Source organism: Malaclemys terrapin, chromosome 15 (assembly GCF_027887155.1).
Source record: "Malaclemys terrapin pileata isolate rMalTer1 chromosome 15, rMalTer1.hap1, whole genome shotgun sequence".
NCBI classification, from domain to species: Eukaryota; Metazoa; Chordata; order Testudines; family Emydidae; genus Malaclemys; species Malaclemys terrapin.
Genome location: NC_071519.1, coordinates 10,546,525 through 10,567,112, shown reverse-complemented (window position 1 = coordinate 10,567,112; position 20,588 = coordinate 10,546,525). Strand labels below are relative to the sequence as shown.

Here is a 20,588-nt window from a genome sequence, read left to right as displayed (position 1 = left end):
GACCCACAGTCAGAGCCGGCGAGGGGCACTGCGCCCTGGCCTTGGGGGGGGTGCCTTGCCTGAGGCGCAGGACCCTAACCTGGTGGGGAGGGAACGCCCAGGGACACGGCTCAGGGAGGCTGCAGCTTCAGGCCCAGCGGGCGAGGAAGAGCAGGTGGCCATCCCTGTCCCAGCTGCTGAGTTCCAGGCCGAGTTACAGAGAGACCCCTCCTTGCGGAAGATAAGGGACCTAGCCGACCTCAATGCGGTACAGACCATGGGACGAGGTGGCCGGAAAAGGTTCCTGTGGGAGAAGGGGTTCCTGTACCGAGAATGGGCTCCCCCAGGGGAAATGGAGTCAGGGGGGATCAGGAGGCAGCTGGTGGTACCCCAGAAGTATCGCCGCCAGCTGCTGTGCCGGGCCCATGACATTCCCCTCTCAGGGCACCAGGGAACCTGGCGTACCCAGCAGAGGCTGCTACGGAGCTTTTACTGGCCTGGGGTCTTTGTTACTGTCCGACAGTACTGCGGATCCTGTGACCCCTGTCAGAGGGGGAGGAAGGCCTGGGACAAGGGGAAAACAGCTTTAGGACCCCTGCCCAGCATAGAGGAGCCTTTCCGGAGGGTGGCCAAGGTTAAAAGGGCGGCTCTGAACCAAGAGAGCCCAAAGCACAGACCTCCAGACTGGAGCGCTGGGAGAAGACCACAGCCCAGTTGGAGCCCCAGAGGTATGGGGGTGGGGAAAGGGCACAGGCCGCATAAACCTTCCCACATGCGAACTGCGAGTGCCATCAAGCACCCCCGACCTAAGGGGGGGCGTGAAACTGAAGGGGCCTGGTGTAATTCTCACCAAGGAATGGGAGGGATGCGGGGGCATCCATGGGAACGGGGGTAGGTTCGAACTTCCCAGGGTCACTGGCTAAAGTGACCCTGCTCAGTTCGGTCTCGAAGGGGGGAGATGTGACGAACTGGGCCTGTTCTCACTGTGGTCTGTGAGTGCTGACAGGGGAGTGTGGCTGGAATAGTCTGCATTGGAGGATGGGAGACAGCCTGAGGGCGCATACCTGAGTGTGTAACACGAGAACCCAGGAAGGGGTTGAAGGCCAGGGGACTCCTTAGCCCGGGAAACTGAACAAAGGCTGTGGGAGGGGTCGCTGAGGCGAGAGTGTGGGAAGCAGGCTGGAGAGATGTCTGGGAGGCAGAGATGGCTCTGACCTCCCAAGGGGGGCTGGGCTGGGATGCCTTGGGCCCCCAAGATGGACCTAACTGAGGGGGTCCCTGTTGTCTGTGCCTGCAAGACCTGTCTTGGACTGTATTCCTGTCATCCAAATAAACCTTCTGCTTTACTGGCTGGCTGAGAGTCGCAGTGAATCGCAGGAAGCCGGGGGTGCAGGGCCCTGAGTTCCCCAATACTCCGTGACAACTGGTTTGGCTGAGGTCTGACCAAGTCAGTAAGGAGCACCAGCGATCTTTTAAACGGCCAAATGCACATTCTACCACCATTCTGCACTTGCTCAGCCTGTAGTTGAACAGCTCCTGACTCCTGTCCAGGCTGCCTGTGTATGGCTTCATGAGCCATGGCATTAAGGGGTAGGCTGGGTCCCCAAGAATAACTATTGGCATTTCAACATCCCCCAACGGTTATTTTCTGGTCCGGTAAGTAAGTCCCTTGCTGCAGCCGTTTAAACAGTGTAGTGTTCCTGAAGACGCGGGCGTCATGAACCCTTCCCGGCCAGCCCACGTTGAAGTTGGTGAAACGTCCCTTGTGATCCACCAGTGCTTGCAGCAGCATTGAAAAGTACCCCTTGTGGTTTATGTACTGGGTACCCTGGTGCTCCGGTGCCAAGATAGGGATATGGGTTCCATCTATCGCCCCACCACAGTTAGGGAATCCCATTGCAGCAAAGCCATCCACTGTGACCTGCACATTTCCCAGAGTCACTACCTTTCGTAGCAGCAGCTCAGCGATTGCTTTGGCTACTTGCATCACAGCAGCCCCCACAGTAGATTTGCCCACTCCAAATTGATTCCCGACTGACCGGTAGCTGTCTGGCGCTGCAAGCTTCCACAGGGCTATCGCCACTCGCTTCTCAACTGTGAGGGCAGCTCTCATCTTGGTAATCTGGGGCTTCAGGGCAGGGGAAAGCAAGTCACAAAGTTCCATGAAAGTGCCCTTACGCATGCGAAAGTTTCTCAGCCACTGGGAATCGTCCCACACCCGCAACACTATGCGGTCCCACTAGTCTGTGCTTGTTTCCCGGGCCCAGAATCGGCGTTCCACAGCTATAACCTGCCCCATTAACAGCATGATCTCCAAAGCACCGGGGCCCGTGGTTTGATAGAATTCCAAGTCCATGTCCTCATCATTCTCACCGCCGCGCTGCCGTAGCCTACTCCTCGCCTCTTGGTTTTGCAGGTTCTGGTTCAGCATAAACTGCACGATAACGCACGAGGTGTTTACAATGTTCAGGACTGCTGTCTTGAGCTGAGTGGGCTCCATGCTTGCCGTGGTATGGTGTCTGCACTTTTCACCCAGGAAAAAGGCACAAGACGGTTGTCTGCCATTGCTTTCCTAGAGAGAGGGGTAGGATGTACCCAGAACCACCCGCGACAATGTTTTTGGCCCCATCAGGCATTGGGATCTCAACCCAGAATTCCAATGGGCGGAGGAGACTGCGGGAACTATGGGATAGCTACCCGCAGTGCAACGCTCCAGAAATTGACACTAGCCCTGGTACATGGACGCACACCGCTGAATTAATGTGCTTAGTGTGGCCACATACATTCGACTTTATACAATCTGTTTCCAAAATTTGAATTCTGTAAATTCGGATTAATCCCGTAGTGTAGACAATGGTCCATCTAGCTCAGTGGCCAATGCCAGTAATCATCAAGTGATCCATCCCATCACCCATTCCCAGCTTCTGGCAAACAGAGGCTAGAGACACCATCCCTGCCCATCCTGCCTGTGACACTGGCAGATGAGGTTTTAGCTCTTGCAAAAGCTCCCAAGTCTTAACTGAACAGCGACAAACGCATAGCTGGAATCAGTCTGGCTCACCTGTGTTAGTATTGTTAAAACAGGTATTAGAATTATAACAATGTGTTTAGTGAGTTGCTGCCGGGGTTAATATCTGACTAGTTGCATTGTGAGCCTCTGTGGCTATGTAAATCACCAGACAGGAGAGAGACTTTATCTATGTGAAGTGCCGATTGGCAACAGAATGCATTACACCCTGCCTGGCAGGAAAGGTCCATCAACACCAGAGAGACTATTATGGGATGTTAAAGAAGACACAAGACTGTTGTTGTGCTCTTGACTTCCCATTAGCTGGGTTTGCAGCTCAGAGCACATGGTAGGAAGGGGATAAAGAAACCTCATACGGAAGGAACTGATTAGCTGTATGCTGCTTGGACTCTGGGGGGAAAGGTTTTTAGGCATAAGCAAGAGATCCCCAGCTGCTTAGCATGCATTAGTCCTAAAGAATATGTAGAGCTTGCTCATTATAGAAGCTTCTATTACCTTTTGAAATTTAAGAGTGTAACTCGTTTGCACCTGCTTTAACCTGCTTTAACTTTGTAAACAACTCTCGTTTCCTTTTAAATAAATCTCAATACAGGTTATGAAAGGACTGGCTACAAGTGTTGTCTTTGTTGTGAGATCTAAGATTCAATTGACCTCAGGAAGTGACTGATCCTTTGGGACTGGGAGTAACCTGAACATTGCTGTGATTCGTGGTGTAAGGCAGTGGTTCTCAACCAAGGGTTTGGAGCCCCTTTAGGGGCCACAAGCAGTTATCAGGGGCTGCCAAGCAAGGCCAGCATTAGACTTGCTGAGGCCCAGGGCAGAAAGCAGAAGTCCCAGCGCACGGGGATGAAGTCCAGGGCCCTGAGCCCCACCACCAGGAGCTGAAGCCAAAGCCTAAGCAATATAGCTTTGTGGGGGCCCTGTGGCATGGGGCCACAGGCAGTTGCCCTGCTTGTTACCCCCTAACGCCAGCCCTGGCTTTTGTATGCAGAAAACCAGTTATTGTGGCCCACATGGCCGTGAAGTTTTTATAGCATGTTGGGGGGGCCCTCAAAAAGAAAAAGGTTGAGAGCCCCTGGAGTAAGGGACCATCTGTCACAAAGGTGAGCTCACCTGTGTGGTGAGATATATGGGATGACCCAAGGGGACTGTCGGTGATTCCATGTTAATGCTGTTACAGTGCCTGAAGCGTTTACACTGGATATTTGGTTGGTGAAATCTACATATGGACCTCACAACCAATTTGGGGTTTGTTCCCTGCTTTTTACCAGTCTGCCTGAGGCTGGTGCTCATGCCCTCGAGTCACTGAAGACAGCGTTACAGAGACTTATGGGCACAACGCCACCAGCAACAAATTGCACCAATGCAGAGCAGGCTTTACAGTGACACAGTGTGGGCCAAATGGTCCATGGACTCAGTCAAGCCCCAGTTCTCCACCAATGCACGTCAGCATCCCGGCAACCTTCAAGGGCTGTCAAGACTGCCACTCCTTCAGTGATGATGGATCCCCAGCATAGCATCACCCGCGCCGCATGACCCGCCTTGACTCCTGAGACAGGTGAGTGACAGAGGGTGCGCAACGGATCCGGGGGGGGGGGGTAGGGAAAGGGATAACAAAACACACCTTCTGGGGTCACCCCTCAGGAAGTTAAAATCACAGACATTGGGGTGGCAGTAAAGGGGAGGGGAGGGGAGGGAGTGGGAGCAGGAGGGAGCAGCACCCTCAAAGGCAATGCTGCCAGTGGGTCTCCCCACCACATCAGGCATGGGGCTGATAGGGGGCCATTCCCTGGGCCTGGGTGCCTGTGAAGGGCTATATAAACCCCACGCTGGCACAGAAGGGGTTAAACTGCTTTAATCTGGACTCGCCCAGCTCCTCCACACCTGCAACCCATGCCAGGACTGGAGCAGGAGTTAACAGGAGAGACTTACTTGACACAGACGGGGGCAACCCTGGGAAGGGAACAGTCTGTGGAGCATCTCCAGCCCCAAAGAGAGGGCTGGCAGCATTCGGGGCTCTCGCCTTCACTGAGGGAGGCCCAGCAGTTTGGCACCAGTTTGATGGGCTGGATGGCCTCTCACTGGGGGCTGCCAGCAGCCTGGCACATGGAGTAGTATGGGGTGGCCTGCGGAGCAGGAAGCGGGGCAGCGTCCCAGACAGCACACCGAGAAGGGAAATGGAGAGGGGACGAGGGGCACTGCAGTGAATTCAGCACCCCTCCTGAAGGCTATTGGCAGAAAGTCGTCCTCTCCCTGGCCTACGGGGGTCAGACAGTGACACAGAGATCCCTTGGCAAAGGGTCACTTAGGTCTCAGGTGAGAGCTGCTGGCAAAGACTGACAAACCCATCACACCAAACACATCTCTCGGAGGATGGTCATGTGAGGTGTCTACAGAAAGCTCATAGCTGGTCAAGACTCAATGACTGAGAGATCAACGTATGGGCCATACGTAAGGAACAAAGCATTTATATTGAAAATCTACTTTATGGACTTGGAATGGAAAATCAATCACCGAGAAGTAACAGGCCCTGGGATTGGCCCATCCACCCAAGAGGGAGTCGTCACTTCTCACTAGTCAGCTGGCAAGGTAACGCAAGGCTCAAGTGACCAGCCTTTCTCCCTCCCAAACTATCAATGGAAAACCATCAGGGCACCACCAGACAACTGAAACTGGGGTGGGGGGAGCTGAAGGTAACACAAATTTAATCATCTGAAATTGAAAATATGAATAGTTTAAAGGTACATGTCACCCATGTATGTTGTGGAGGGGCAGGTCAGAGTGTATGGGGGCGGGGGGGGGGCTGTTTGGAGGAGAGGCAGACTGGATAGAGCTAGGGCATGGCTGGACCAGGGGCAGGAGACCCAGCTGTAAGTAGCAGTGAGGGGCCCAGCTCAGGCTACATCACCAAGCTGGCATGCACCAGACCATATGCTGCTGCTGCCTGTAATGTGTGTGCAGCAGCCTAGGACAGCAGACAGCTACTGGCTCCTACAGCGCTAAGAGAGAGCTGGAGGGGATGGACAAGAAGGGGAGGTTGAACAGGAAATGGTGGCAGGAGGAGGAGGTGGAGAAGGAGAGAGACGTTTGAAAGCATAACTGGTCCCATTCCACCATAACAAAAGGTACAGGAGAAGGGAGCACCACTTCAGAATCACCCAGCAACTACGTGGAGAGAGCACTGGACAGGGACTATTCCTGGCTCTGCCACGGGCCTGCTGGGTGACCTTAGGTAAGTCATTGCACTTCTCTGTGCCTCCGATTGCAAACTTGTATGAGACCCGCCACTGCCTATAGGGTTGCTAACTCCTCCCGCCAACATCACTCTGTGCAAAAACCTAGGAAATTCACTTCCAAAAAATGATGATTCAGGATTTAAGATTGCCCGGAGCTGTCTGGTGCCCCTCCAGAAGAGAGATCAGCAAAACTCAAACTTGTAATAATCAGGAAATGCAGAGATAAGGTACACACCAATGTAATCCTAATTCTGACCCATGTGAGCAATGACCCTTTCTTTACTCCTACAACAGACCTATGTGCACCCAGCCAGTTGAGATAGTGCCTATCACTAAAGTACTAGGGAAAACGACAACCAGGGCACACAATAAAGCACTTTATCTTTGCTAAGACGGAATTTGGTTTTAGGTGAGCTGCGCTGTACACGAGCTACCGACACCTGATCTACACTCAGACACTGGGCCTGCTCCCCAGAAACAGCCACACACTTGGTCAACTGAACACCTCTTCACCCCTTTTTACAACTCTTTCATCCTTACTCACAGAAGTTCCAGCTAACGTTCTACATTCACTTACCCATCGTTAAGCACACAGACTGCTCCCACATCCCATCTCACTGCTGACCATTCCCATGGCAAACAGTCCCCTCTCTCCTCGTGACAACATGCACAGCTCAGTGCAGAAATGATACAGACTGGAAGCTCAAGGTACACATGCACCTCTTTCCTTTCATCGCACACCGGGAGACTCAGACCCAGATCTTCTCATATCACAATCACACCTCCACCAAGTTGCTCTAACTAATGCCTCTACCTTTCAGTGCAGCTACACCTAACACAGTGAGTGCAGCTGGAGTGCTGGCAGATAATGCCCAGTGGCTGTTGCCAGCTTGAGGGGGCAGAGTTAAGGTTGCATTGGCATGCACATTAGCTCTCCATTTCCTAGTTTTTGGAGGTTTGAATTTTGCTGAACTTGACACTCTGGGAAGGCCCAACATACTGCTGGGCAACCTTACCTCTGCATTAATGAAGGTGTCAGGGACTAGATGAATGTTCAGTAAATATGCAGAAAGTGATGGCTCCCCATCCCTACCTGCCATTCCCACAGGCAGCAAAGCCCTGGGAAAGGCAACTTTCAGAAGCAAAGAGAAGGGGATAGAGCTTAGAGTTTCTCTGCCAGTCAGGAAGGGGTAGCAGCGAGGGAAGACTGGAAACGGATAGTTCCAGGGGTGAAGAGGTTTGGGGTATGGTGGGGGGCAGAAGCAGCTGGGACTGGGCAGAATTAAGGTCCCGAGAGAGAAAGTGTCGGGGGGGCGGAGGGATTTTAGGATTTTTATATCAGTGGTTCTCAGACTTTTGTACTGGTGACCCCCTTTCACACAGTAAGCTTCTGAGTGCGACCCCCCCCCCTTATAAATGAAAAACACTTTTTTATATATTTAACACCATTATCAATGCTGGAGGCAAAGCGGGGTTTGGGGTGGAGGCTGACAGCTCAGGACCCCCATGTAATAACCTCATGACCCCCTGAGGGGTCCCGACCCCCAGTTTGAGAACCCCTGTTTTATATCCATCTATGAGAGTTGTGGGGAAAACGGGTCACACACTGCGCAGTTGGTAACAGGAGAGACAAACCCCCAGACGCTGGGGAGGGGCGGGGGGAGTTTCTGTGGCTATGAAATGAGGGGAGGAGGAGGGGGAGGGGCAGTGTGAAGGGATTTTATGTGACTGTCCAACACACACAGACAGTGACGGTTCCCCTCCCCCCCCTTCACACGGGCCGCAGGGAGCCGGGGGGGGGCAGTTTGAAGGGGGCCGGGGGGGGGAGATCCCTGGAGCAGGGAGGGGGGCAGCAGTGGGGGATGGGCAGGTGCAACACACAGACCCACAGACCCACTTTTCTCCACCGGGGGTTTCCCGGCCCCCCCCAGACAGTTCAACCCCCCCCCCCATCGCTACGGAGGCCGCACCGGGACCCCAGGGCGGGGGGGGTCTCGGACCCAGGCAGGGCGCCCCGCTCGGCTCGACTCGACTCTTACCGGCTCCCCCCGCAGCGGCCCGGAAGTGACGCGCCCCGCGAAGAGAGGGGGCAGAAGACACGTGACGGTTGCGGCCGTTAGGGCCGTTGGAACGCACCGTGTGCAGGGGGGGCTGGGAGGCGGTGCTGCCCCGCCATTGGGGGCGGGGTTCTCCACAGCCCCGCCCCTTATCCCCCCCTCCGGGCCCCGCCCCGCTCCAGCCGCGGACGATAGCAGCCGCAGACAGTGCTGGCGAGGAAGGGCGTGGAGGAGGGCAGCGGCTTCGGCAGGTGAACTGCGCATGCTCAGTCGCACAGTCTCACGCCCCACGTGCTGTTCCCAGGGGGCGGATCAGAGCAGGGGGATGGGCAGGGTCTGAGCGGGGGCGGAAATTGACGTGGGGGAGGGGGGATAAATCAGGGAGGGGGGGCAGCCCCAGTGCAAGTAGAATTTATTTCTTACCACTGTGCATGGGGGACTCCTGGGGGGGCCACAAAGGGGAGCACATGGACCCCCCCCATGACTCCGCCCTGCCCCTAGCGCCTCCCTCCCCTCTCCCTGCCCCATTGGGATGGGGGCTCTGTCCCCCGCCCCGCCGCGCCGGATACAGATTTCTGACCCGCAGCGGCAAACGGAGCCGAACGTGGGCCCGCAGCTCCACCTGGGCGGCTGTACCAGCCCCCCCAGCCCTGTACAGACTAGGGGGCCCAGATGGCCTGATTTTATAGGGACAGTCCCAATATCTGGGGCTTTTTTTTATATGGGCTCCTATTACCGCCCCATCCCCTGTCCCGATTTTTCAAACTTGTTGTCTGGTCACCCTAGTAAAGACGCCCAAAGAGGAGGCGCCGCTGCGCGGAGGGGCTGGAGGCGGTACTGTCGCTCCGGAGGAGCTGCTGGCATGTGGGCCCGCCCGGCAGCCCCACCTTCTGCTCCCGTGTCTTTCCGGTCCAGCGTACCAGCAATAAATATCTTCATGCTACGGTGTACCTGACCTTATCTGCACCCCTGGGTTAAGCCCAGGGGTGAGGCGCTGGGAGTTGGTGGAAAACCCCCACACAGGGAGGGGTAGAAGTGGTAACAGTTACCCCGAGGGGCTGAGCCACCTGCCGAGGTTGCAAAAATAGGGTTGGGGGGCTTTTTTATTTCCCCCCTTCCAGGACAGTACCTCTCAGCACAGGCTTCCCCAGGGCTGGATTCTCAACCTGGCACAGAACATCCCAGTGCCTAGAAATTGCAGCTCCTCTCTGTCTGCTTTAATGTAGGGAGGTGCTGCAGGAGACCAGCTTCAGCGAAAGATTTTACACACACCCCTACAAGTGATGTCACACATTTGGAGTGTTTAAAAAAAAATCCCTTCTCAGTGTATCTGACTGCATAAAGTCTCCTAGCAGTTCACAAGTTTGTCTTATCTACTGCTGGGATGCCCTGGTTTGCAAAGTAAAACTATTTCCCCATGTTTATTTCCCCCCCTACTGTTCCTCACACCTTCTTGTCAACTGCTGGAAATGGGCCATTTTGATTACCACTACAGAAAGTTTTTTTTTCTCTCCTGCTGGTAATAGCTCACCTTAACTGATCACTCGCGTTATAGTGTGTAGGGTAACACCCATTGTTTCATGTTCTCTGTGTATATATATATATATATATATATATCTTCCTGCTGTATTTTCCACTGCATGCATGCGATGAAGTGGGTTTTAGCCCATGAAAGCTTATGCTCAAATAAATTTGTTAGTTTCTAAGGTGCCACAAGTACTCCTGTTCTTTTTACTCTCTTCCTTGTAATCCATTTTAAACATCGTTTTCCTCCTTTGAAAACGTTATTTTTTATTACTCTTACCACTTCATCGTCACTGAGCTATTTAATTTATATTTTAATAGCAAATGCTCATCAAAAATATTGATAAGTAAATAGCTGCTAGTAAGGCTGCCAAGCGATTAAAAAAACGAATAGCGATTCGTTGCGAGATTTAAAAACTTAATTGTGATTAATCTCAGTTTTAATCACACTGGTAAACAATATTAGAATATCGTTTATTTCAATATTTTGCAGGGTTTCTATATTTTCAAATATAGGCTCGGAGCCTGGGGCCTGGGGCTTCAGCCCCCCTTGAATCACGGGGCTTCAGCCCCCACACCTCCCAGCCGCCTCTGAACTGTGAGTTGGGGCTTCTCTCACACACACACAAGCTGGGGCTTCAGGCCCCGCCCTCCATCACCAACGTCATCCCACACAGGTATGCGATTAACGCGTTAGAAAAATGAATGTGTTAATTTTGTTTCGAGTTAATCGCAGGCATTAACTGTGATGAATTGACAGCCCTAGTTGCTGGTAGTTTTAGCAATGACATCTGTGTTCCTAGCATAGCACTTGCGATGGTTTTTTACTGTGATTTTTAATTTGGAATTTTTAACTCTATCTTTGTCTTCTGATTTTTAGAGCAGAAGTTTATTCTGTTGGATCATGCATAGGCGCTGACTCTGTGGGTGCTCTGGTGCTGGAGAACCCTTGGGGAAAAATCAGTGGGTGCTCTGCACCCATTGGCAGCCAAAGTCCGTCCCGTCCTCCTACCCCCTCAGAGCGTGCTGCATCCCTGCTCCTCTGCCTACTTCCCAGCGCTTCCCGCCCGGCTGCCACCGCTGTTTAGTGGCATGTTGGGAGAGAGGGGGTGAAGGGGGGATGTGGTGCACTCAGGGGAAGAGGCGGGGCCGGGGCGGGAGAGTGTGAGACAGGGGCGGGGCCTAGTGAAGGGGGTGGAGTGGGGGCGGGGCCGGGGGCAGAGTGGGGGTCGAGCACCCACCAGCGGGAGCAGAAGTCGGCGCCTATGGGATCATGTGACTTCCAGTCTGACTGATTTCCTGGCCTGGTGTCAAAAGTACATTTGCCTTTGATCCACCAATGGGGATTGCCTTTCCCAACTGTTATTTTGCCTCTCAATCCAGCTCTTAGTGGTTTTTCACCTGTCATTGCTTGTGTGTAGAACTTGATTAGCAAATATTCACTAAGGGCAGTATGCTATGTCATGTAACATCCTTCTCAAGGGCAAAAACCTTCTGTCATTTTTGCTGAACATAAGAATGGTCACACTGGGTCTGACCAAAGGTCCATCTAGCCCAGTATCCTGTCTGCCGACAGTGGCTAAATCCAGGTGCTTCAGAGGGAATGAACAGAACAGGGAATCATCAAGTGATCCATCCCCTGTTGCCCATTCCCAACTTCTGGCAAACAGAGGTTTAGGCACATCCAGAACATGGGGTTGCATCACTGATCAGCTTGGCTAATAGCCTTTGATGAACCTATCATGAGGAACTGATCTAATTTTTTTTTGAACCTACTGATAGTTTTGGCCTTCACCGCATAATGCACACACATCTACAGCCCCAAGATTGCTTGACAGCCGCACAAATTCCAAAATCATGAGTTATACACCCTCAAGTCATGAAATTATCAAAAAAGAAAGAAATGATGCTGGGTTCTTTGTATGCGCCTCTTGGTTCCTGAACCTTTAGGGGGCCATGGGCCTATTTCCACAAAAGCAGGAGCCTAAACATCTGAATGAATCTTGGCCTATTCTCACACTTCTCTTGTTACCTCTCCCAAACCTTTCATAGATCTACGGCCATATCGACACTACAAACTTATGTTAACTCGAGTTACGTCTCCATAGAATTGCCACAGTTAGTATGTCACATGGGCACAGGCCTACTTGTTTCGGAGCTAAGTGTGCTCACCAGAAATGCTTGTATCGATCTGGAGTGCGGTGCACCGTGGATCGGTATCGCACTGTGCAACGCGCCACCCTCCCCTGTACTGTACTTTTAGAAGTTTTGGCAATGCATGCTGGGGCCAACATGGGTCACACAGGGATCAACTTCACATCGTGCAGTGTTCACCATCCCCTAATTTTATACATATCCCATACGGAACTTTATCCATCATTTTTGCACCTTTTCCCCTAAATCCCACAAACCCCTGTTCACACACTCAGCCAGGGAGACCCTCAATCTTTGGGTACATACAACTTGTACTGGAGGGTGCACAGTGCTGAAGGATCAGTGGCCATGGCAGGATCTCACTAGACTAAGGTAAGTGGAGCCACTGGAGGTGTTTACCACAAGCTCAGTACGCAAGGCCAGTAGTGCACTCTTGTATGGGTTCACCAAGTTATCACTGAGTCAACAGGGTGCCCGTGTTGCCAAGAAGGCTAACGGCATTTTGGGCTGTATAAGTAGGAGCATTGCAGTGGCATGATGTCATTGTTCCGGGTCTCCTTGTTGTATTCCCGGTGGGGGATCGGGCGATGCACGGGGCTCTCGTCTCTATAATTGGAAAGATTCTGAACTCCCCGCTTGATGGTGATCATTCTGTAAAAGCCCAGTGGAATATATGGGGTGCTAGGGGCAGGAGCGTATGTGCAGTGGGGGGGGGTGGGCACACGTGTGTGACTTGTAAATACTGAGCTTGTGGGGACAGGGCACACTGGGGTCTCAGGCAGAGATCTCAGACCAGCTTCCATCCCCACAAAATGTAACGCATGGTACCACTCCATTCCATTTCCCCTTTAGGGGGCACTGGTTGCGGTACAAAGCCCCTGCTCAGGCGTGTTGGGGTCCCAGCCTGTGTCTCCACCAGCCCTTGTACTGTTCCCCTGAGCTCCTTCAACCCCCGTTGTCCTCCCAGCCCCGGGTCTCAGCTCCCCTCCAGCCAGGTGATCCTTCCACACACATTCCCCCTGAGCAGGTCAGACATAAGAACATAAGATGGATGGACAGGTGCAACACACAGACCCACACACACACTTTTCTCCACCGGGGGTTTCCCGGCCCCCCACAGACAGTTCATTCGCTGTGACCCGCCTGGCATTGGCCACTGTCGGAAGACAGGACACTGGGCTAGACAGACCTTTGGTCTGACCGCTCTTATAAATTTAGTTGTTGCACTTATCAACGTTTCTTTATCCTGTATTTTACCTGCCATAGAAAGAAAAGTCTTTCTAATTATAAGGGAGTCAAATTCAAGCACCATTCAGAATCAATGTGCATAGAAGCGCATTGTTTTATTCCTTAGGTTCTGGTGCCTTCATGTGGCCATTTCCTTTCATTTCTTTCTGTTAAAAGTAAAATATCCTGGGACCGACACGGCTACTGTCGTGTGCCGTGTGGGTGTAGCCATGTCAGCCCCAAGATATTAGAGAGACAAGGTGGGGGAGGTGATATCTTTTATTAAGCAACTTGTGTTGGTGTGAGAGGTGAGCTTTTCTACCTGGTATTTAGCTGTGACATTCTGCGTTAAATTCCCAGGCCTGAAGAAAAACTCCGTGTAAACTCAAAAGCTTATTTGACATCAAATACACTTTTCTGGGTTAGCCACCACTTTCTATATGACTAACAGAACTGTAAGTCACAGTGCTTCGATATAATTCAGGTGATCACAAAGTAAGGCTTGAACTGGTGATTAACTTCATGTTTAATTTCATTGCTAACAAGAACACAGTCAAAGATTATAACATCTATTCATACAGGTTAGTTTGCTTTTAAGCCCCATTTCCACCAAGCAAGCACCGTGTCAATGTGGTTTACACCAGCATAGGAGCCTTCCACATCTGAGAGTTCATTTCTGTCTGTTCATTTCTGACATAAGTGTGAGTGGAAGAGGCCTCAGGCTACGCGGGAAGGTTTGCATCATGAGGAAAAGGACCTCAGCTCTATTTTAGCACTTTCTACTCTTTCAAAGAAGCAGGAGGTGGAGGCAATGTGGGACAAATGCATAAGACACAGGAACAAAACTATGAGACAAAAGCGTAGAATCAGGACTCAACATATGTATACCTGGCAGTCTAAAATTGGAGGCTGATGCATTCATTCATAGACTCATAGAACTGGAAGAGACCTCGAGAGGTCATCTAGTCCAGTCCCCTGCTATCAAGGCAGGACTAAGTATTATCTAGACCATCCCTGACAGGTGTATGTCCAACCTGCTCTTAAAAATCCCCAATGATGGAGATTCCACAACCTCCCTAGGCAATTTATTCTAGGGCTTAACCACACTGACAGGAAGATTTTCCTAATGTCCGACCTAAACCGCCCTTCCTGCAATTTAAGCCCATTGCTTCTTGTCCTATCCTCAGAGGTTAAGAAGAACAATTATTCTTCCTCCTTGTAACAACCTTTTATGTACTTGAAAACTGTGATCGTGTCCCCTCTCAATCTTCTCTTCTCCAGACTAAACAAACCCAATTTTTTCAACCTTCCCTCATAGGTCATGTTTTCTAGACCTTTCATCATTTTTGTTGCTCTTCTCTGGACTTTCTCCAATTTGTCCACATCTTTCCTGAAATTTTCCAGAACTGCATACACTGCTCCAGTTGAGACCTAATCAGCGTGGAGTAGAGAGGAAGAATTACTTCTTGTGTCTTGCTTACCATACTCCTGCTAATACATCCCAGAATGATGTTTGCTTTTCTTGCAACAGTGTTATACTGTTGACTCTTATTTAGCTTGTGGTCCACTATGATCCCTTTCCGCAGTACTCCTTCCTAGGCAGTCATTTCCCATTTTGTATGTGTGCAACTGATTGTTCCTTCCTAAATGGAGTACTTTACATTTGTCCGCATTGAATTTCATCCTCTTTACTTCAGACCATTTCTCCAATTTGTCCAGATCATTTTGAATTTTAATCCTATCCTCCAAAGCACTTGCAATCCCTCCCAACTTGGTATCCTCCACAAACTTTATAAGTGTACTCTCTGTGCCATTATCTAAATCATTGATGAAGATATTGAACAGAACCGGACCCAGAACTGATCCCTGCAGAACCCCACTCATTATGCCCTTCCAGCATGACGTGAACAACTAATAACGACTCTCTGGGATCAGTTTTCCAACCAGTTTTGCACCCACCTTATAGTAGCTCCATCTAGGTTACCGTCATTTCAACACCATGAAAGTCTTGTTGCCCAACCAGGCTGGGGAAGGAATCTCCTCTGAAGGCATCAACTATTTCTCACTTTGCCTCATGGAACTTTGGATCAAAATCGTGAAGGTCCTTCCACTCGAGTCATGGGTCCTTTGGGTGTGTATCAGAGACACCAAACTGGTGTTTTTTAACACCAGTGTTAAGAAACAAACAGTTTTACCTGGACTGTCGTTCACCACAGCTTCCTTCTCTGGGGCGAAAATCGACTACTGGGTGCCTTCTATATCAAACTGAGTTCTTGCCAAATCCTTGGCCTTGGTCAGGGTACATTTACACTTCTCTGGTGTAGAATCTTTTACCAAACTACCCAAAATGTGAGCAGTGCTAGTGAGGAATGGCTTCCCCAAACACACCCTATTTGTTTCTTTAATCTGGTGGCACAGGTCCAAGTTAGGGACTAGAAACACTCCTGCATCAGAATCCCTGTAAGTCACCAAAGGAGGGGAATATATTAAAAATAGATATTCTGCAGCTATATCACATTCAGCACCAGTTTCATTGTAGTGCACATTTGCAGCATCTACCAGGGACAAGTTCAGCAAAAGTGCCACTTTTATTTTCTCCACAGACAGAGACCGTGTTTCCCACATCATGGGCCACGCGCACCCAGTGACTTCAGTTAGTTGCACAATTTAAGGCGTGCTGTTCTTCACCATTTCAGAGTGGAGCCCTAAACCCGCAACTGTTTTCTTGGTAGCCTGCCCAGTGGCTTGGAGCATCCTCTCCTGGTGAGTGAACTTCACATGAGCTTCTTCCACGTCATCGTGCAGCGGTGGAGGAAAGTGAAAAATAAGATAAGGAAGGACTCTTTTAGCAAACAGTCATTTGTCCCAAAGTCCCCGATAAATCTGAGCTACATCCTGGAGAACAAAACTAATATTCAGTTATGTGACCAAATGGCCTTCAGGAGAGAGAGAAAAACCCACAACACAGAGCGGTATAAGTCACTTTCTCGTTCATACAAAATGAAATTCCAGAGCAGGTTACATCTGATGACTCACAAATGAGGAGAGCAGATTCCCCCCGTCGCTTTCTCCTCTGATCCGTTCAAACCTGCTCCACTCAACAGCACTTCCTTATTACAGAGCCGTGTTATTCACAAAAACAAAAATGAGCATCATTGTAATAGGGAAAAACTGCCGACCTTCTCACCTGCAAACTATCCCAGCTCAGCAGGAAAAAGCCCAGAAGTGGATTTGTCACTGGGCAGAAACTGGGATTTGAACTGGGAATGATCACAGTGTGTTTGGGAGCCCCTGGAATTCCCCATCCAGGTCTGGGACACTTTCATCTCCAGCCCTCAAGAGTCGGATTTAGGATCAAATTGCTATTATTACGTTTGGGAAGTGGAGGGATAGAATAAAGGTGGATAAACTCCATCGGGGCTCAGACAGACGCCAGCGCTGCTGGAGTGAGCCAGCCTAATAACGGTGATGGAGAAGGAGGGAATCCCTCAACTCACCCCATTTCCTTCTGATGTTGCGGAGGCCGAAAATATGCATTTGTCCCACTCCTCCTCCTCCTCTATTTTATATTGAAATATATTTTAAATGAGAAAAACGGTGAATAAACTAAACAACCTGCTGTCCAGTGCAAACCTGGACCAGCGTGAGAAAACCTGGGAATGAGACAATCTGTTGCCAAAGGGGGAGCTTGCTGACTCTAACAATCGCTCTGCTACTATGGTGATAGTATGAATGTGATGCTCAGGGCTTGTCTACACTATGAAAATTGGTGTTGATTAGGACAGCTCAAAGGGGAACGTGCTAGCTAACCCCAACCACTGAGTCTGCGCTGTATCAGCACTGCACATATAGCAGTGTTTACACATTAGGATAGCTACTTCCAGCAGGCCAACTCCATGAAAAATCATAAGAACATAAGAACAGCCGTACTGGGTCAGACCAAAGGTCCGTCTAGTCCAGTATCCTGTCTGTCGACCGTGGCCAATGCCAGGTGCCCCAGAGGCAGTGAGCCTAACAGGTAATGAGCAAGTGATCTCTCTCCTGCCGTCCATCTCCACCCTCTGACAAACAGAGGCTAGGGACACCATTCCTTACCCATTCTGGCTAATAGCCATTAATGGACTTAACCACCATGAATTTATCCAGTTCTCTTTTAAACCCTGTTATACTCCTAGCCTTCACAACCTCCTCAGGTAAGGAGTTCCACAAATTGACTGTGCATTGTGTGAAGAAGAACGTCCTTTTATTTATTTTAAACCTGCTGCCTATTAATTTCATTTGGTGGCCCCTAGTTCTTGTATTATGGGAACAAGTAAATAACTTTTCCTTATCCACTTTCTCCACATCACTCATGATTTTATAGACCTCTATCATATCCCCCCTTAGTCTCCTCTTTTCCAAGCTGAAAAGTCCTAGCCTCTTTAATCTCTCCTCATATGGGACCCTTTCCAAACCCCTAATCATTTTAGTTGCCCTTCTCTGAACCTTTTCTAGTGTCAGTATATCTTTTTTGAGATGGGGAGACCACATCTTTACGCAGTATCCTAGAGAGACAAAGCCCGGGTCAACTTTCACTCAGTTTAGCTACTTGAGGTCACCCCGATTTCCCGCACCTGGGGCTAATGGACGCTCCTGGCAGGAGGGAGACACACTCCCATGACTCCCAGGAGAAAGGAGTTGGTGGAAAGGACCATGGGATTCACCCCTGAGAAGAGTGACCTGCAAAAGGAAAAGCGGGCAACTCACCTGGGGGAGCTGAGAGAACACGGTGATACAAATGCTACAAACAGCCCTAAAAAAAAAAGTCACTAGGTGGGAATTAGCAAAGGTCTTTAAAAAATATGTCTCTGCCCCGCACAAACTTTTTATGGTGTTTATCTATCCTGTGAAATCACTGATGTCTATTAAGGTGTGAGCACCAGATGAAACTTTTCCCTCACTCACAGCATTCATAGGGTTCTCTCCTGTGTGGATCCTCTGATGTTTAAAAAGGGCTGAGTCCTGAGGGAAGGTTTTCCCGCACTCACAGCATATATAGGGTTGCTCCCTTGTGTGCATTCTCTGATGATTAATAAGGCCTGAGCTCTGAGTGAATTTTTTCCCACACTCACAGCATGTATAGGGTCGCTCTCCTGTGTGCATTCTCTGATGAGTAATAAGGCCTGAGCTCTGAGTGAAGGTTTTCCCGCACTCACAGCATTCATGGGGTCGCTCTCCTGTGTGGATTCTCTGATGAATAATAAGCCCTGAGCTCCAGGTGAACTGTTTCCCGCACTCGCAGCATTCATAGGGGCGCTCTCCTGTATGGATCCTCTGATGTTTATTAAGGTCGTATTTGAAAGTGAAGCTTTTCCCACACTCACAGCACTCATAGGGTCTCTCTCCCGTGTGGATCTTCTGATGTCTAATAAGGGATGAAGTCTGAGTGAAGCTTTTCCCACACTCACGGCACTCATAGGGTCTCTCTCCTGTGTGGCTTGTCTGATGTTTAATAAGTTTTGATTTCTCACTGAACTGTTTCCCGCACTCAGAGCATTCATAGGGGTGCTCTCCCGTGTGGATCCTTCGATGTTTAAAAAGGGCTGAGCTCTGAGGGAACGTTTTCCCGCACTCAGAGCATGTATAGGGTCGCTCTCCTGTGTGAATTCTCTGATGATTAAGAAGGCCTGAATTCTGAGTGAAGCTTTTCCCGCACTCACAGCATGTATAGGGCCGCTCTCCTGTGTGCATTCTCTGATGACTAATAAGGCCCGAGCACTGAGTGAACTTTTTCTCGCACTCACAGCATTCATAGGGGCGCTCTCCCGTGTGCATTCGCTGATGATTAATAAGCCCTGAGCTCCAGGTGAACTGTTTCCCGCACTCGCAGCATTCATAGGGGCGCTCTCCTGTGTGGATCCTCTGATGTTTATTAAGGTCGTATTTGAAAGTGAAGCTTTTCCCACACTCACAGCACTCATAGGGTCTCTCTCCCGTATGGATCCTCTGATGTCTGATAAGGGATGAGCTGTGGGTGAAGCTTTTCCCGCACTCACAGCACTGACAGGATCTCTCTCTTGTGTGGCTTGTCTGATGTTTAACAAGGCTTGATTTCTGACTGAACTGTTTCCCACACTCACGGCACTCATAGGGTCTTTCTCCCGTGTGGCTTGTCTGATGTTTAATAAGTGTTGATTTCTCAATGAACTGTTTCCCACACTCATAGCATTTGTAGGGGCGCTCTCCCGTGTGGATCTTCTGATGTTTAAAGAGGATTGAGCTCTGAGGGAAGGTTTTCCCGCACTCACTGCATTCATAGGGTCGCTCTCCTGTGTGGATTCTCTGATGATTAATAAGGACTGAGCTCCGAGTGAACCTTTTCCCGCACTCACTGCATTCATACGGTCTCTCTTCTGTGTGGCTCCTCTGATGTCTGATAAGGGTTGAGCTCCGAGTGAATTTTTTCCCGCACTCATGGCACTCATAGGGTCGCTCTTGGGTGTGGTTTGTCTGATGTTTAATAAGGTTTGATTTCTCACTGAACTGTTTCCCACACTCACAGCATTCGTAGGGGCGCTCTCCTGTGTGGATCCTCTGATGTTTAATAAGGGTGGAGTTCAGAATGAAGTGTTTCCCACACTCAGTACATGTGTTTTTTCTCTCTCCTGTGAGGGTTCTCTGCTGGGCTGTGATTTCCTTGAAGTCCTGGTGAGTTCGCTGACAATTAATGGATTTGCCCACTTTCTCCCTGGGCTGGTTTCCCTGATCTCTCTCTGGACTTTGCTGGCTCTCAGAGGCTTTTCCCTGCACATGACGTCTGGACACATTCCCCTTGGATCCTTGCGATAATCCCCCGTGTGCTTCCACGTGCTCACCATCTTCCTGCTCCTCATTCTCACTTACCATCGCATCCCCTGCTGGGACAGAGGGAGAAATCTCAGAAACGGGTGGAACAGGGAAACAAACTGAAATTAGAGCTGAAGAGACAGGAAAAAACCTAATAGCTGAATTCTGCAAAACCCTTCCCCATAGGGGAGAGAGGAGGGGACCGATTCTGTCTCCGCATCACATCAGGGAGGGAGCTCCTGCCAGTGAGGATGGGTAGGAAGCCGTGAGCGATCGCTGCCCATAGGGTACAAGGCCTCCTGGGGATACTCCTGAATCCCAAGAGCTCACAAGGTTTTTCTAGGGAGTCCCAGCTCTTTCCTTTAGGCACTGAGAGTTTTTGAATTGGTTTAATGATCCCTCACCTGCACAGGCGCCTCTCGGGATCTCTCCTTCCTCAGAGCCCTGGAGGTCCGGGACCCACGGCTCTTCCCCTCGTTCCAGCTGCGAGATCACGTCTGGTTTGGCAACGGGACACCCTGCTCAGGGGAAAGAAAACAAGGGGGAGGAGATGAATTC

The 20,588-nt window shown here is 50.4% G+C and overlaps 1 protein-coding gene across 2 annotated transcripts in view; it reads right to left on the bottom strand.

The window, feature by feature from the left end:
• LOC128822971 (zinc finger protein OZF-like) overlaps positions 1 to 20,588 on the bottom strand; it is a 130,837-nt gene that overhangs the window by 84,314 nt on the left and 25,935 nt on the right. The window contains exons 4-6 of one of the 2 annotated variants that reach the window (XR_008441632.1): positions 20,435 to 20,548; positions 15,165 to 20,101; positions 13,714 to 14,636 (exon numbers count right to left, since the gene is read on the bottom strand). Coding sequence is in view for 1 of the 2 variants with exons in the window: in XM_054004895.1 (XP_053860870.1) it covers positions 18,469 to 20,101; positions 20,435 to 20,548 (1,747 nt within the window). In the remaining variant the exon portion in view is untranslated. Of the gene's footprint in view, positions 1 to 13,713; positions 14,637 to 15,164; positions 20,102 to 20,434; positions 20,549 to 20,588 lie in introns of those variants that run through there. The other variant, XM_054004895.1, reaches the window with a different exon arrangement.